This window comes from Protomyctophum parallelum, assembly GCF_964188405.1.
Source record: "Protomyctophum parallelum genome assembly, chromosome: 11".
NCBI lineage: Eukaryota > Metazoa > Chordata > Actinopteri > Myctophiformes > Myctophidae > Protomyctophum > Protomyctophum parallelum.
Window position 1 is genome coordinate 10052424 of NC_139707.1, and position 14941 is coordinate 10067364.

Here is a 14941-nt window from a genome sequence, read left to right on the forward strand (position 1 = left end):
AGTTCCGAATTGCAGCCGTCCGTAGGTGCCCTTTGAGAGCGGTTTTGAAGGAGTCAAGGGATTCACATGTCTTAATGACTGTTGGTAGGGCGTTCCGCATTTTGGTGGTATAGGAGTGAAAAGAATGTAGTCCCTTGTTTAATTAAACCGCCGTAGCGACGCGTGCGGTCGGCGGGAAGAAATGAGGGCGAGCTTTTTGGAGTGAGAATTAATTTATTCATGTATTGTGGTTTAATACTAATACCTGTGAGTTAGCCCCTTTCGGAAATGTCAGAAACTTCAGTACCATTGGGTTCTGCTTGGAGGGCTACCTGTGAGTTAACCTACGTTGTTGAAGACATAACAGAGTGCCATGTTGTTGAAGTAGTTGTAGTTGAAGCCCATGTTCAGCTCACTAAACTCACTCATTGTGCTTTAATAATATCCAACAATGTGAAATGCTTCGCATACTTACTTTAACCGGTGGCTTGTTGTTGTCAGTAGGCTGTTAACCTCCACGGAGGGACAAACGACCATAATGTCAAAGTTATTTGTAATAATTCCAAGTTAGAGTGAAGTTTGTATCAGTGTAAAATGTTTGTTATTGTTGCTGCTCCCCGCTGCGGCCGTGCAGTCACACAGCTGATGTGATGACGTCAAACCACGCCCCCTGTGGTCTGGGAGAGAGCTTGTAGATTGGTTATTTTCTAAACAAGCCTAAAGCAGTGGTTCCCAAACCTTTTCATGTCAAGGACCCCCAAATTGACACTAATTATCCCGCGGACCCTCATTTGATTCCATTTGTACACTCTCAGAGTTACAGACCCATAAGGGTCCATTTGGTTCCATTTGTACACTCTCAGAGTTACAGACCCATAAGGGTCCATTTGGTTCCATTTGTACACTCTCAGAGTTACAGACCCATAAGGGTCCATTTGGTTCCATTTGTACACTCTCAGAGTTGGTTCCTAAACTATAATTTAGCTGGGGACACCCTGGAACTGCCTCAAGGACCCCTGGGGGTCCACGGACCCCACTTTGGGGTAAATAATAATAATAATAATGTTGAGAAGTTGAAATAAAATGAAAAGGACATATTGCATTTAATACCTTCATGCCAACGTTGTTGATACTTTATTTTCACATAGTAATCTCACACTATGATCAAATCAAATCAACCTTTATTTATATAGCACATTATAACACAACCAGAGTTTACCAAAGTGCTTCACAATAAGAGATACAAGTTCAAACAGAATACATCAAGCATAAAATTAAAAACATAGCATATATATAGAACCAGCGTGGGACATGGATAATACTGTACAGGAGTGCCTAAAAAGGTTAAAATCAGTTCACATTAAAAGCCAGGGAAAAAAGGTGCGTTTTAAGAAGGGATTTGAAAATGTTAATGGTTTGAGCAGCTCTAATATGGGGGGGAGGTTGTTCCAAAGCTCAGGGGCTGCCACCGCAAAAGTGCGGTGATGACCTAACAGATAATATGCTGTCACTTTTTGCAACTTTTATGTTTATTAACCAATTCCTTTTTATGCGGTGTGCAGTAAATATCTTAGATGTATGTTTTCTTTGGCCGTGTTCCTTTGAGAAGTTTCAAAAGGATCATCTCAGATGTACGTCCAACACGTGCACACCTGATATTATGCCTATAACAAAATAACCTTTGTTCATGCCTATAACACAATACATTGCATGGATGCACCTGGGCTGTATCCTCAGTGATGTATCCTGAGGTCAACGGGGTGACCCAGCCGGGTTGATCAAATCCCGATTTACGTCCCAGTAGCTACCCTCAATCAGTCCATCAGGGAATGAGCAAGGCCACACAATCTGTTGCTCCGGAACTACTCTGTCGGGACTGCATGAGAGAACCAAATTCTGGCCCGTGGAAGGACTAGGCTCTGTGGGTTGACTCCTGTCCGGGCCCCTCCTACATCTCACCAGGTCCACTCCTGCTCTCACCAGGCCCAGGACCTGTGCGTTAATTGCACCAGACTCCCAGCACCAGGCACTTCATTCAGGAGTGATGGATTATAATGGCCCTCCTAAAGGCCTCACCAAGTTTTTTGGGCTTCCTCCTCACAGAGGACACAGGCTGGGGCGCTAACCCATAGGCCTACTGCTCACCCGGGTGCCGTCTACATTCCGGCTGTCACCCACTTTAGTGATTTGTTCTATATATTCCAGAGGTACTTTGAGGTGTATCATGCATGCAGAATGTATTATTTGTTGTTCTATAATGTGACATTTACGATGTAGTATTGTCAGTATTGAAGTGTAGTTTTGTTTCTGCCTCTTGGTCAGTTCGTAAAAGAGACTCCGTCTCAATGTAATTTTTACTGGTTAAATAAATGTTAAATAATAAATAAAATGCACAATCTATAAACAGTATAGTCACTGAAAAGAAAGAAAGAAACAGTGGAATAATAATTCCAAGCTATAGTGTCAAATCAAGAAATCAACACACACTATGAACTAATTACAGTGGGAGACGCTCAAAAGTGTCCATTCATTCATTGTCAATGGCATTTCATGTTTGTGTTTGGACAAAGTTTGTTAGCAGTGCACATACTACACCTAAAGCTGGACATAGGACAGGAGGGGCCTCAAAAACAGTAAGAAAGGACAGTAGTAAATATATAGTATAATATATATAATTAGTAAAGAGTTCATATTGTCTAGGGGGGTGGATAGATACATTAGCATCAGGGACGTGCACACATAGACATCAAAGGGGGCTTCAGCCCCTGCCCCTTTTACCCGTCTGTAAAACAAGTGCCCTCTCCAGACCACGAATGCAGCGTTTACTACATGGTGGAAGAAATGCAAATACCACTCCTTTCCACGCCATGGCGGAAGGCAGCATTCAGGAGAATAGCTTTTTTTCCAAAGTCTCCTGAACTTGAAAAACAGTATTTTGCGTTGAACAAATTTGTTTAGAAATCCATGTCATACGCATCTCCACTATAGCTAAAGAGTGCTGGGTTGCGCTCCGAAAATAGCTGATCTACAAGCTCCTCACAACTTGTTGTGAGCTTGTAGATCAGCTATTTTTGTCCAAAATACAAAATACAAAATACCTCTTAGGGGATTTCCACCCCTGCCTCTCTTCTCTGCACTCCCTGATTAGCATTACCCCCATATGAGTCAAATGCCTGCTGGACACCCCTCCCCCTCTCCCCCCCCCCCCTCTCCCTCTCCCCTGTTGGCTGAGCTGGACACCCCCCCCCCCCCTCCTCTCCCCTGTTAACTGAGCTGGGTCTCTGCCTGTGAGACACAGTTGGCGTTGGTGTTATAAATAAAAGAGAATTCCTACCACTAAAGCTATAGGTTTGCAGCTGCATGTAGCTGAACTTCACCCAACACTATTATTCCTTTTAGATATTTAATTATTTATTTGATGTTTTATCCAGTAAGACTAAGATTTGATGTTGGAATACCTGGAATAAAACTGTATAGTGGAGTATAAGCAATACAGTTAATGAATAGGCCTATTAGCTATGAGTCATTGTTATCTGCATTGTCAGCTACATGTAGCTTAAACCTAGATCTATTTTTCAATAGTTAAAGTTTAAAATAATGGTTAAAACACCACATTTCATTAACTTTAATAGACCTATTGCTTCTTCTTAGGCCCTACTGGGGGGAAAAAATCTAATACATAATTAAATAACTAAAAGGAATAGGTATTAGGCAAGTTAAGCTACATGTACCAACCCACCACACATACAGACAGTAGGCCTATAAATATCATATCATATTAAACATTGTGTTGTAATTCCATCAAACATCAGTGTGTTGTTTTATATTTGGTTCTTTGGTTCCTCGATCCTCCTCCTCTCTCTCTGTTTGGGACATTTATAAATAGCTTTCTGTCTGGACTTCACACATGATTAACAGATATCCCTATGTATAGAGAGAGAGGGCATGGAGAGAGAGTGGGGGGCATGGGGAGAGAGAGAGAGAGAGAGAGAGAGGGCTGCATGGGGGATTTGAACCGGGTTTCTTGTGGAGGTGGGGGGGGCTGCATGGAGGATTTGAAACTGGTTTCTTGCACAAAGTGGTGGTGACATTCTTTACCACTGAGCTAATAGAGCCGGCCTGCTCGCTCAGGGGATAAACTTAATCCTGACCATCAAGTCAGAATGTGTGTCAGATCCTGTGTCTATAGGTGAGAGCTGACCTTTGACCCGACATAAGAGCAGTGACTGTGAGACTGTAGCCTATTAACATACTGTACTCTACCATGAACTACACACAGACGGTAAACACAACTTTATGAACTACACACAGACGTAAACACAACTTTATTCCAACACCCTGCCATTCAACTCACTCTACACACAATGTGCAGCACAGGAAAGCAAACACAAATATGTCCATCTTAAAATAGAGAAATATACACAGCATAATGTATTTTTTCAGAAATGCTTTGACCATGTCCCGCGCCCCCCGCCCCGCCCCGCCCCCCCTCCCCACCACCGATACAAATTGACCGCTACAATAACCTTAATAATAGAGAAAATACATCATAAATAAATACTGAAACCAGATATAATCATTAAGGAAGGTTTATGCATGCACTATGTGTACTATATATGTAAACTCTACATTTCCATTTCCCAGCCATTCAGTTGCATGAAAAAAATCACACCCGTGTGAACTGAGTGGTGCAACTCCTTCTCCCCCCCTCTCCTCTCTCTCATTAGCAGGCAACAGTGCAGCACTAATACCATCTCTCTCTCTCTCTCTGTTTCTGGCACAACAGCGCCCCTACTGGTACTCATAGTATTACTGGTGCTCATGGCCACATAGGTATGTAGGTTAACGTCACATAGGTGAGTACCAGTGAAAAAACGTTATCTGGGGACCCCTCAAAATAATTTGGTGACCCCCCCCCCCCCCCCCCGAGGGGTCGTGACCCCCAGGTGGAGAACCCCTGGATCTATACCATTTGTTCTCAACCTGTACGTGAGTGCGTGCGTGCGTGCGTGTCACAGCAGCACCAGGTAGAGCAACCAGAGTACGGCACAAAACGTCCCGAACCAGGTGAGCCAGTCCTGCCTGATGATGACATCATACATGTCCGCCAGCAGCCAGCTGTCACCGTCTCCGCAGTGACACGCTGTGGCCTGCAGGGCGGCAGCAGAACTCAGGGTGGAGCCGTGCTGGTCGGAGGAGGCGGGAACACTGCGGGCGCTCTTGTGGTCCGCGGAGACCGCGGCTAGCGTGACCACGCCCACCGCGCTGGGGGAGGTTAGCGCCTCGCCATCTGTCCACCTGGAGTATAATAATACGGGTAACGACGTCAGTTAGTCCAACCTTTCAATGGAATCAATTATTTAAAAGCAATAACGATAAATGTATAAAAGAATCGACTAATAATCAAACCCAATTTTGGCCATGTCGTTATGTCAAAAGCCAAACCTTCAAACAACTTTTCCACTATTTTTCCTAACCGACAAAGTGTAAAATACTTTGTTTTCGTGTGTGTATTTGTTACCACCGTGCTCCGACTCTTCTTCTGGCGCATTGTCCTCGTGAAATAATAACAAACTAGTCACATGTGAGGGACGCACTCAGAATGACAGCATCAAAGTTAATGTATTAATTTCATTTCCCCGTGCCTTAAATACGACGACACAACAAACATTTCAGCGATCGGTGAGTCAGTTAATGTGTATTTTGTAATAATTATCTAATGGACATACCCATGAAGTAAAGTAAAAGTACCTCATCACAACTGTACTGAGTTAGTATTCCCCCACTGGTAAGCAGAGATGCAGAGATCCATGTAATAAGAACAGATTAAAACATTGCATGGATAGAGAAAAACAGAATTTCCAAAGATATTTGCTTTGACATTTGCGTCCACCATGGAAGCCAAAACAATAAGACAAACCAGATCAAATAGTAGGTTGGAACCCAGCTTATGGCAGCGTCTTTATTAGCACATAGCACACCGTCAGGCAGGTACATTGCAAAACAGTGCAAAACATACTCTCTCCCCATGCCTTCGGCCTGGTGGAGACAATAAAAAGCTCACATCTAACACTAACTGTTTAGGAACCAATATGACACATATTTATACCAGCTATGTCAAATGTGTAAAACAAAAAGCTTCATACTCAAAATAAGCAGCCCCTATTCTAATAATAACAACATTCTGTGCTCCAACCAAAGAATTGTAGGCTACTGTAGGAGTGAATCGTCAGATCTGTTGGCCTGAGATTTTCAGAGAGCAGTATTTTGCAGCTGTGAGCTTGCTGTGAAAGTAGCTGTCAGCACCGACCTCTTGAGATCCTTTAGGCTACAGAGAGGCCAGAGCAGTGGTTTTCAACATGGGGGACAGATGTATGTGGGGGCCACACTGTATCGTCTCGACGTGGGGGCCACACTGTATCAGATATATGTGGGGGCCACACTGTATCGTCTCGACGTGGGGGCCACACTGTATCATATATATGTGGGGGCCACACTGTATCAGATATATGTGGGGGCCACACTGTATCAGATATATGTGGGGGCCACACTGTATCAGATATATGTGGGGGCCACACTGTATCAGATATATGTGGGGGCCACACTGTATCAGATATATGTGGGGGCCACACTGTATCAGATATATGCGGGGGCCACACTGTATCAGATATATGCGGGGGCCACACTGTATGAAATATATGCGGGGGCCACACTGTATGAAATATATGCGGGGGCCACACTGTATCAGATTTATGCGGGGGCCATACTGTATCGTATCGCAGAAACCAGAAGTTAACCAGCTTCATAAATCAACGCTATTGAGCAATGAGCACTCTTCTTTACGTCTCTGTGTTGGTTAAAAAAATATTGAACCTGTCGTTCTCTGTTCAGTAAGCGAGGAGAAACCCGCCGTGCTCCAACTCGTTTAGTTGAGGAGGTGGGGGTGGTCTGTCAGCTCTGCAGCTGTCACTTCAAAAGTGCTCGTTACTTTAAACATAAAACACAATAATACGAACCACCTTGAACTGAGCAGAGCAGCAAACTGGTGTTAATGTAAAGGAAATGAAACAACAAAAGCGTTAGTCAAACACAACGTGATGAAGATAATAGTTTCTGTGTGTGTGTGTGTGTGTGTGTGTGTGTGTGTGTTTAGTTAAACGGTTGGAGATGGTTGGCGGGTTCATCATGTTTCTATTTCCTGCTCCTACTTGTCAATATTTTAGGAAGAGATCTATGGTGCTAAATAAGCTAAAAGGTAGATTTATTTTAATTGTCTCTCTCTGAAAAAATGCCATTTTAGATTTTAGTATGAAAATCTTGTTATATTGTGTGTCTTTGAAGTTGTGTTCACGTTCACCAGTGGGTGAGCCCTTGTGGGCTTGTATACGTTGGCCATTTCCGAATGCGTGCCGGCCGCCATTATGTGCTGTGATGCAGCTGGCTGTTGTATAGGCCAGGGGTTCTCAACGTTTTTGGCCGGAAATGCTTTGGCAATGTCTCGGGACCCCGCCCCGCCCCCTCCCGACCCCCAAATATAAATTGACTGCTACAATAACCTTAATAATAGAGACAATACACCATAAATAAATACTGAAACAGATATACATTAGGGAAGGTGTATGCATGTACTATGTAAACTCTTAATTTCCATGCCATTCAGTTTTTTGTGTTGTTTTGTTTTTTATAATTTTGGGACCGCCGAGGGGTCGCGACTCACGGGTTGAGAACCCGTGTTGTAGGCTACCCACCAGGTGAGAGTGGGCTCTATTATGTGCTGTGATGCAGCTGGTTGTTGTAGGCTACCCACCAGGTGAGAGTGGGCTCGGGCCGTGCCGTCACCTCCACCTCTAGCGTGACGGGAGTGCCCTCCATGACGGTGGCACAGGACAGGGGCCTGGTGATGCGGGGAGGGGACCCGGGCGCAGGAGCAGCAGATGGAGGTGGGATGGAAGGGCCCTGGATCTGGGGAGTGCGCGTGATCTCCTCCCTGACAGCCGTGGGCCAACACAGGCTGGGATCCTGCTCTGGAGTTAGTAGGTGAGGAGGAGGATGAGGATGAGGATGAGGAGGGGTGACATGCGGGTTAGCCTGCTGCTCAGCTGAAGCTTGGTGCCGAGCGTCTGCGGTTTGGGCTTGTGCGACGGCCGCGGCAGGAGCTTGCGGATCGCAGCGGGGAACGCGGGACACACTGGCGCCATGCACACACTCCCGGGTGGAGGTGGAGGAGGAGCTAAGGGACTCATGCAGGGCGTAGAGTGTCTGGGTGCTGCTGATGCTAATGCTGCTAGCTTCTGTAGACACCCCCTGACACCCTGGACGACCTCCGCTAGCCTGGGAGGACAGAGAGCTCTCTTTGGGGACAGAGGAGGCCGAAGTGGACGTGTGGCGACGGGACAAAGTGTTTCTGTGCTGCTGAGGGACATCGCTGCTTTGTCCCGGAGAAGAGGATGTGCTCCCGGCCGGCGGTCCGTTTTGGGCCACGGTCGAGCCGACGCGTGGGGCGCGCCCGCCGCCCTTTCTGATGGTACCGTCTGCCGGGTGTCGACCGCCCGTGTCTTCTGGGGCGGTGGCATCCTGCGGAGGAGGGGGGCCGGTTCGGTGGCCGGCGGAGGTGTGGTGGTGCAGACCGCCGGAGCTCCGGTGATGAGCGGTGTCTGGAGAGAGGTTCTTGGCCTGAGAGAGACAGCTGGTCTGGGGCTGGGGGTCTGTGTGTGTGGAGGAGGCATGGTTCTGGGGCTGGGGGTCTGTGTGTGTGGAGGAGGCATGGTTCTGGGGCTGGGGGTCTGTGTGTGTGGGAGAGGGATTGTGGTTCTGCTGAGTGCTGTGTTGGTCGCTCTGGGCAGGACGGCTCTCTCTGGAGACCCGGCTCTGTGAACGGGCACTGCTCTCGGAAACGACCCTGTGAGTGAAGTAACAGGTGTCCAGGGGTTAATTCAAAACTAAATAATGCAAACTAGAATTGAGAAAGAAAAATGTAAAATTGATTGCTCATTGAAATATGATTTAAAACGAGGCTTCGCAAAACGGAAACTAACAAATATTAGAGAAAATTTCTACCTTCTAGTCTTTGTCAGGATTCAATATTTTTTGCGAAAATGTATGATCTACAAGCTCACAACGCATAGCGATCCGACACGTTTCTGACCTTTTTTAATCCTATCCCCTATATTATTACTTGAAAACGCTCTCCCTCGTGAGCTTGTGTGCTGTATTAGTGTATTGGATGTATTGTACGCAGCTTGTGTCTGCGTTTGGATCTTTCACCCGCTACCGAGTTCCATAAAATTGAGTGTGAAATGTATAAAGTGTAAAAATGGACAATATGTGTTGTTTTTTCCTTATAACTGTGGGAGAGTGCAATCATCAAAGCAAGGCAGAGGCAAGGAAGCAACCGGGTGCTCAACGGAGATGTGCAGGTAGATAATAAAAACATAAAAATAGTAAAAAGGTGCTCCTGGGATCAATGGGGATAAAACATAGAAAAAATAGAAAAAAGGCAGAGATCCGGGCACACAAAATAGTTAAAAAGGAGGAAAACTTTATGAAACCAACATGTTTCGACCTATACCGGTCTTCATCAGGGCTGAAACTCAAAGCAAGGGTTGAATACCAACCATTTGCATTTTGGTAAATGTTTTGGTGGTGCAACCTACAAGTTTAGCAGTGTTGCTCATTCCCAAAATTCCTGGTACACCTGACAAGCTTTACCTCGTTGTAACGGTGACTAATCAACGATAAAAACGATACAACACCAATTGGTATTATTAAAGTGGATAAATAATAATGAACCAAAGTTAAGTTTCCAAACTTTTTGGGCTGAGTTTATGTGACTCTCTGCCGTTTATGATATTGAGTTACATTTGATTTTAACGTATGCGTTAAAATCGTTTAAACATTTGCTAATCTTTTTTTGAATTGTCATGGTAAATGTGTACTTTTTCTCCTCTAAATTTCAACTACACAAATATCAGTTGCTGCAGAACGATTTGTTTTAAAGACAGAAAGATACCATGAAATTCAGTTCACGGACAAACACACCTCTCTGTTTGAGAGGACACTCCCTCTCCTGCACTGGACCCACTGCGCTGTGATTGGTTCTGGACCACACCAGTACTGGGTTCTGATTGCTTCTGGACCACACCAGCACTAGATCCGCTGGGTTCTGATTGCTTCTGGACCACACCAGCACTGGATCCGCTGGGTTCTGATTGGCAGTGAGCACTGTGGGAGCTGAAACACATGCACAGAAAAGTACATTTTATTAAATTAAACTACACAATTTTGAGGTACCAGGATTTTTGAAAAACTTTGACTTTGCTTTGGTTCTCTTAATAAGTGTATTTTGATTCTAATACTTTTGCACTTTTTACTCAAAGTTTTGAGCACTGGATCGCTAACCGGAATGCTTGCCTCATTGTTTTACCACCGACCTCATGCAGGAATAAGGTTACCAATTGGTTATACGTTTAATCCTTTAAGCATAGTTTTACTGAGGTTATGGTTAGGTTTAACCGTTTAAGTATAGTTTTACTGAGGTTAAGGTTAGGTTTAACCGTTTAAGCATAGTTTTAAGGTTAGATTTAACCGTTTAGGCACAGTTTTACTGAGGTTAGGTCAGTTTTTTCTTTTTCCACCACTGGAAAACATACTGGTGAACTGGTGAGTCGTCCGAGGCGTCTGATTGGACGAAGTTGGACTCTGGGGTTGCGGACAGCGGGGGGAGGGACATGTCGTCGGGCGTCGCACACTCGTACTCGTCATTGGACAGAGACTCGTCTGACATCACTTCCTGTTGCTGGACCGATGCCTCCTCCGAAAGCCCGGCTGATGCATGCTGGGAAGAGAAAAAAGAAGGAATGTGGTGTTGTCGCCCATAGTACCCTATAGTCCGGCAGCCGAGGTGGACGTGCGTGCGTGCGTGCACTGACCTGTGCGTGTGTTGTTCTCTTTGTGTGGGTCTCCTTGCTTCCAAACTCCCTCTGGATGTCGGAGAACGACGGACCAATCAGGGAGGAGGAGGGGGGCGTGGCCGGGGGCTGTGGTTGGCTGAGGATGGCGTGGAGGACCCGCCTCCTCTTGTGGGCGTGGCCGCTGTGGGAGACAGCTGACATGCGGATGGAGAAGGAGGCGGACCTATAGAAGGAGACAGTGGTGAAAGAAAGTACTCAAGATCTTTTACTCAGGTCTGTCTGTCTGTCTGTCTGTCTGTCTGTCTGTCTGTCTGTGATAAATCATCACACCTGCTCTCTGAATTGCCTGTCTGTCTGTCGGATGCCGTCTGTGTGTCCGTCTGCCTCTGGCCTCGGCAGCTCTTGCGTAACGAAGCTTTCTGATTGGCCGTCGATGATGTCAGCTTCTTGACGGGCACTTCTTTCCCATTATGCTCAGCGGTGAGTTCGGGGGTGTGACCTGTCTCCTTCAGTTCAACCTGGTGGAAACACACACACAAAGCAAACAGCGCCCCCAACCCTTTACACCTGGTATTACATGCCGAGGTGAACAAAGTACTCCTGGTCAAATATTACTCCACCAGAATTGAAGGTTGCTCAGTCAATTTTGTACTTGAGTTAAATACTGTGCGTTTTTTACCAGGTCCAGTTCTTCCTGGATTCTTCGGTTGTCCGTCTCCTCGTCTCTCTTCTTCTGCATGTCTCTCTCTTCCTTCAACTGTCTCTCTACTTCCTGCCTGTCTGTCTCTTCCTTCAACTGTCTCTCTACTTCCTGCCTGTCTGTCTCTTCCTTCAACTGTCTCTCTACTTCCTGCCTGTCTTTCCCTTCCTTCAACTGTCTCTCTACTTCCTGCCTGTCTCTCTTTTCCTTCAACTGTCTCTCTACTTCCTGCCTGTCTCTCTTTTCCTTCAACTGTCTCTCTACTTCCTGCCTGTCTCTCTTTTCCTTCAACTGTCTCTCTACTTCCTGCCTGTCTGTCTCTTCCTTCAACTGTCTCTCTACTTCCTGCCTGTCTCTCTTTTCCTTCAACTGTCTCTCTACTTCCTGCCTGTCTCTCTCTTCCTTCAACTGTCTCTCTACTTCCTGCCTGTCTGTCTCTTCCTTCAACTGTCTCTCTACTTCCTGCCTGTCTGTCTCTTCCTTCAACTGTCTCTCTACTTCCTGCCTGTCTCTCTTTTCCTTCAACTGTCTCTCTACTTCCTGCCTGTCTCTCTTTTCCTTCAACTGTCTCTCTACTTCCTGCCTGTCTCTCTCTTCCTTCAACTGTCTCTCTACTTCCTGCCTGTCTCTCTTTTCCTTCAACTGTCTCTCTACTTCCTGCCTGTCTCTCTCTTCCTTCAACTGTCTCTCTACTTCCTGCCTGTCTCTCTTTTCCTTCAACTGTCTCTCTACTTCCTGCCTGTCTGTCTCTTCCTTCAACTGTCTCTCTACTTCCTGCCTGTCTCTCCCTTCCTTCAACTGTCTCTCTACTTCCTGCCTGTCTGTCTCTTCCTTCAACTGTCTCTCTACTTCCTGCTCTCCCTGTGTGTTCTCTTTCTTCTCCTCCTCCTCCTCTCTGGTATTCTCTCCATCTTTGTCCTTCTCGTCCTCCTCCTCCTTCTCCTCCTCTCTGGTATTCTCTCCATCTTTGCCGTTCTCGTCCTCTGCGTTCTGCCGTCTCGTTGCCTCCAGCTGAAAGGAACATTTTGAACATTTGTTATATTTCTTACTTGGAGGGTTGTCCCGATCCGATCCAATCACGTGGTCGGAAATCGGTGCCGATCACGTCATTTTCAAATGATCAGAATGGGACCACCTGGACCCCCCTCCTCAATGACCACTGTGTTGTTGTTTCTGACCTGTAGCTGGACCCCCCTCCTCAATGACCACTGTGTTGTTGTTTCTGACCTGTAGCTGGACCCCCCTCCTCAATGACCACTGTGTTGTTGTTTCTGACCTGTAGCTGGACCCCCCTCCTCAATGACCACTGTGTTGTTGTTTCTGACCTGTAGCTGGACCCCCCTCCTCAATGACCACTGTGTTGTTGTTTCTGACCTGTAGCTGGACCCCCTCCTCAATGACCACTGTGTTGTTGTTTCTGACCTGTAGCTGGACCCCCCTCCTCAATGACTGTGTTGTTGTTTCTGACCTGTAGCTGGACCCCCCTCCTCAATGACCACTGTGTTGTTGTTTCTGACCTGTAGCTGGACCCCCTCCTCAATGATCACTGTGTTGTTGTTTCTGACCTGTAGCTGGACCCCCCTCCTCAATGACCACTGTGTTGTTGTTTCTGACCTGTAGCTGGACCCCCCTCCTCAATGACTGTGTTGTTGTTTCTGACCTGTAGCTGGACCCCCCTCCTCAATGACCACTGTGTTGTTGTTTCTGACCTGTAGCTGGACCCCCCTCCTCAATGACCACTGTGTTGTTGTTTCTGACCTGTAGCTGGACCCCCCTCCTCAATGACTGTGTTGTTGTTTCTGACCTGTAGCTGGACCCCCCTCCTCAATGACTGTGTTGTTGTTTCTGACCTGTAGCTGGACCCCCCTCCTCAATGACCACTGTGTTGTTGTTTCTGACCTGTAGCTGGACCCCCCTCCTCAATGACTGTGTTGTTGTTTCTGACCTGTAGCTGGACCCCCCTCCTCAATGACCACTGTGTTGTTGTTTCTGACCTGTAGCTGGACCCCCCTCCTCAATGACTGTGTTGTTGTTTCTGACCTGTAGCTGGACCCCCCTCCTCAATGACCACTGTGTTGTTGTTTCTGACCTGTAGCTGGACCCCCCTCCTCAATGACTGTGTTGTTGTTTCTGACCTGTAGCTTGTGTTCCAGTCGCAGCAGGTCAGCAGAAAGCTCTCTGATGGCCTCGATGATCTCCTGATGTTTGCTGACCGTATTCTCTATGTAGCGCTGACCCTCTTCAGCTCCTATTGACGCATGCGCACACACACACACACACACACACACGTTTCACTTTTACTCTGTGTAGAGTTCTCAAATACTTCCCGGGCCCCTGGCCTGATCAGTTAGGGCCCAGTTAGGGCCCAGTTAAAACTCAACCCTGGCCAGCCGCAGGGGGGGGGGGGGGGGGGGGGGGGGGGGGGGGGGGGGGGGGGGGGGGGGGGGGGGGGGGATAGTTCAGCGACCACCACCGTTCACCACCATTCTATTTGGTTGTAGAAGAACCCAAAACAGCAATGGCGGAGGTGGTCGCACTGATCAGATTATTCACTCGCTAAGAGTCTTTAGAAGGGGAGGGAGTTGCTATTGAGCCACTAAACACAGTCGCTTTATTTATCCAGTGCGATTTAGAAATGGAATACTCATAAAAAGGACTAGAAAGGCCTCATCCACCACCTTGCTCTTTTTCCAATGCATTGAGGCTGAAGGGGATGCAATCGAACATGGAGCTGCCGCTCGACCAGAGCTTTGATTAGCGGTAAGCCAACTTTATAGGTTCATCATTAAATAAAGCGCTAAATAACACGTTAATGGCATCGTTGGCGGTGCGGGATTTCATTAAAAAGACGTTATAGAAGTCGTCAGCTCAGCGCACCGTGCAGTCTGACGGCCAGCTCTGTGATCTGTGAGATCCTCTCCTCCTGCTGAGGGACGGTCGGCCACACGAACTTCTCAAACTGCCGGTAGAGAACGGCCACGGCCTCCCGGCTGCGACACTGCCATGAATACTTCCCCACGCGCACCATGGTGGCCCTGGCCTCCTCACACCACACCTGGTACTGATGGGGGGGATGGGGGGGGGGGGGGGGGGAGAGATAGGGAGAGAGAGGGGGGGAGAGAGAGAGAGAGAGAGAGAGAGAGAGAGAGAGAGAGAGACCAAGGTTAATTAAATAAGGTTAGGAAGCGAAGACCGTACGGTGGACTCCATGTTGCTCCATGCAAGGAAAGGATAGGGAGAGAGAGAGAGAGAGAGAGAGAGAGAGAGAGAGAGAGATAGGGAGAGAGAGAGAGAGAGAGAGTGAGAGAGAGAGAGAGAGAGAGAGAGAGAGAGAGAGAGAGATAGGGAGAGA

At 47.1% G+C, this 14941-nt stretch overlaps 1 protein-coding gene across 5 annotated transcripts in view; it reads right to left on the reverse strand.

Moving 5' to 3' along the window:
• Positions 1-4890: 4890 nt before the first annotated feature.
• ccdc141 (coiled-coil domain containing 141) overlaps positions 4891-14941 on the reverse strand; it is a 38269-nt gene continuing 28218 nt past the window's right edge. For 3 of the 5 annotated variants that reach the window (XM_083775928.1, XM_083775926.1, XM_083775930.1), the window contains 10 exons: positions 14467-14650; positions 13725-13837; positions 11971-12600; positions 11569-11622; positions 11220-11407; positions 10908-11112; positions 10629-10813; positions 10018-10209; positions 7787-8878; positions 4891-5277 (listed from right to left, as the gene is read on the reverse strand). In XM_083775928.1, coding sequence (XP_083632054.1) covers positions 4992-5277; positions 7787-8878; positions 10018-10209; positions 10629-10813; positions 10908-11112; positions 11220-11407; positions 11569-11622; positions 11971-12600; positions 13725-13837; positions 14467-14650 — 3129 coding nt within the window. In that variant the 3' untranslated portion in view covers positions 4891-4991. Of the gene's footprint in view, positions 5278-5730; positions 5765-7786; positions 8879-10017; positions 10210-10628; positions 10814-10907; positions 11113-11219; positions 11408-11568; positions 11623-11970; positions 12601-13724; positions 13838-14466; positions 14651-14941 lie in introns of all 5 variants that reach the window. The other 2 variants (XM_083775927.1, XM_083775929.1) reach the window with 2 other exon arrangements.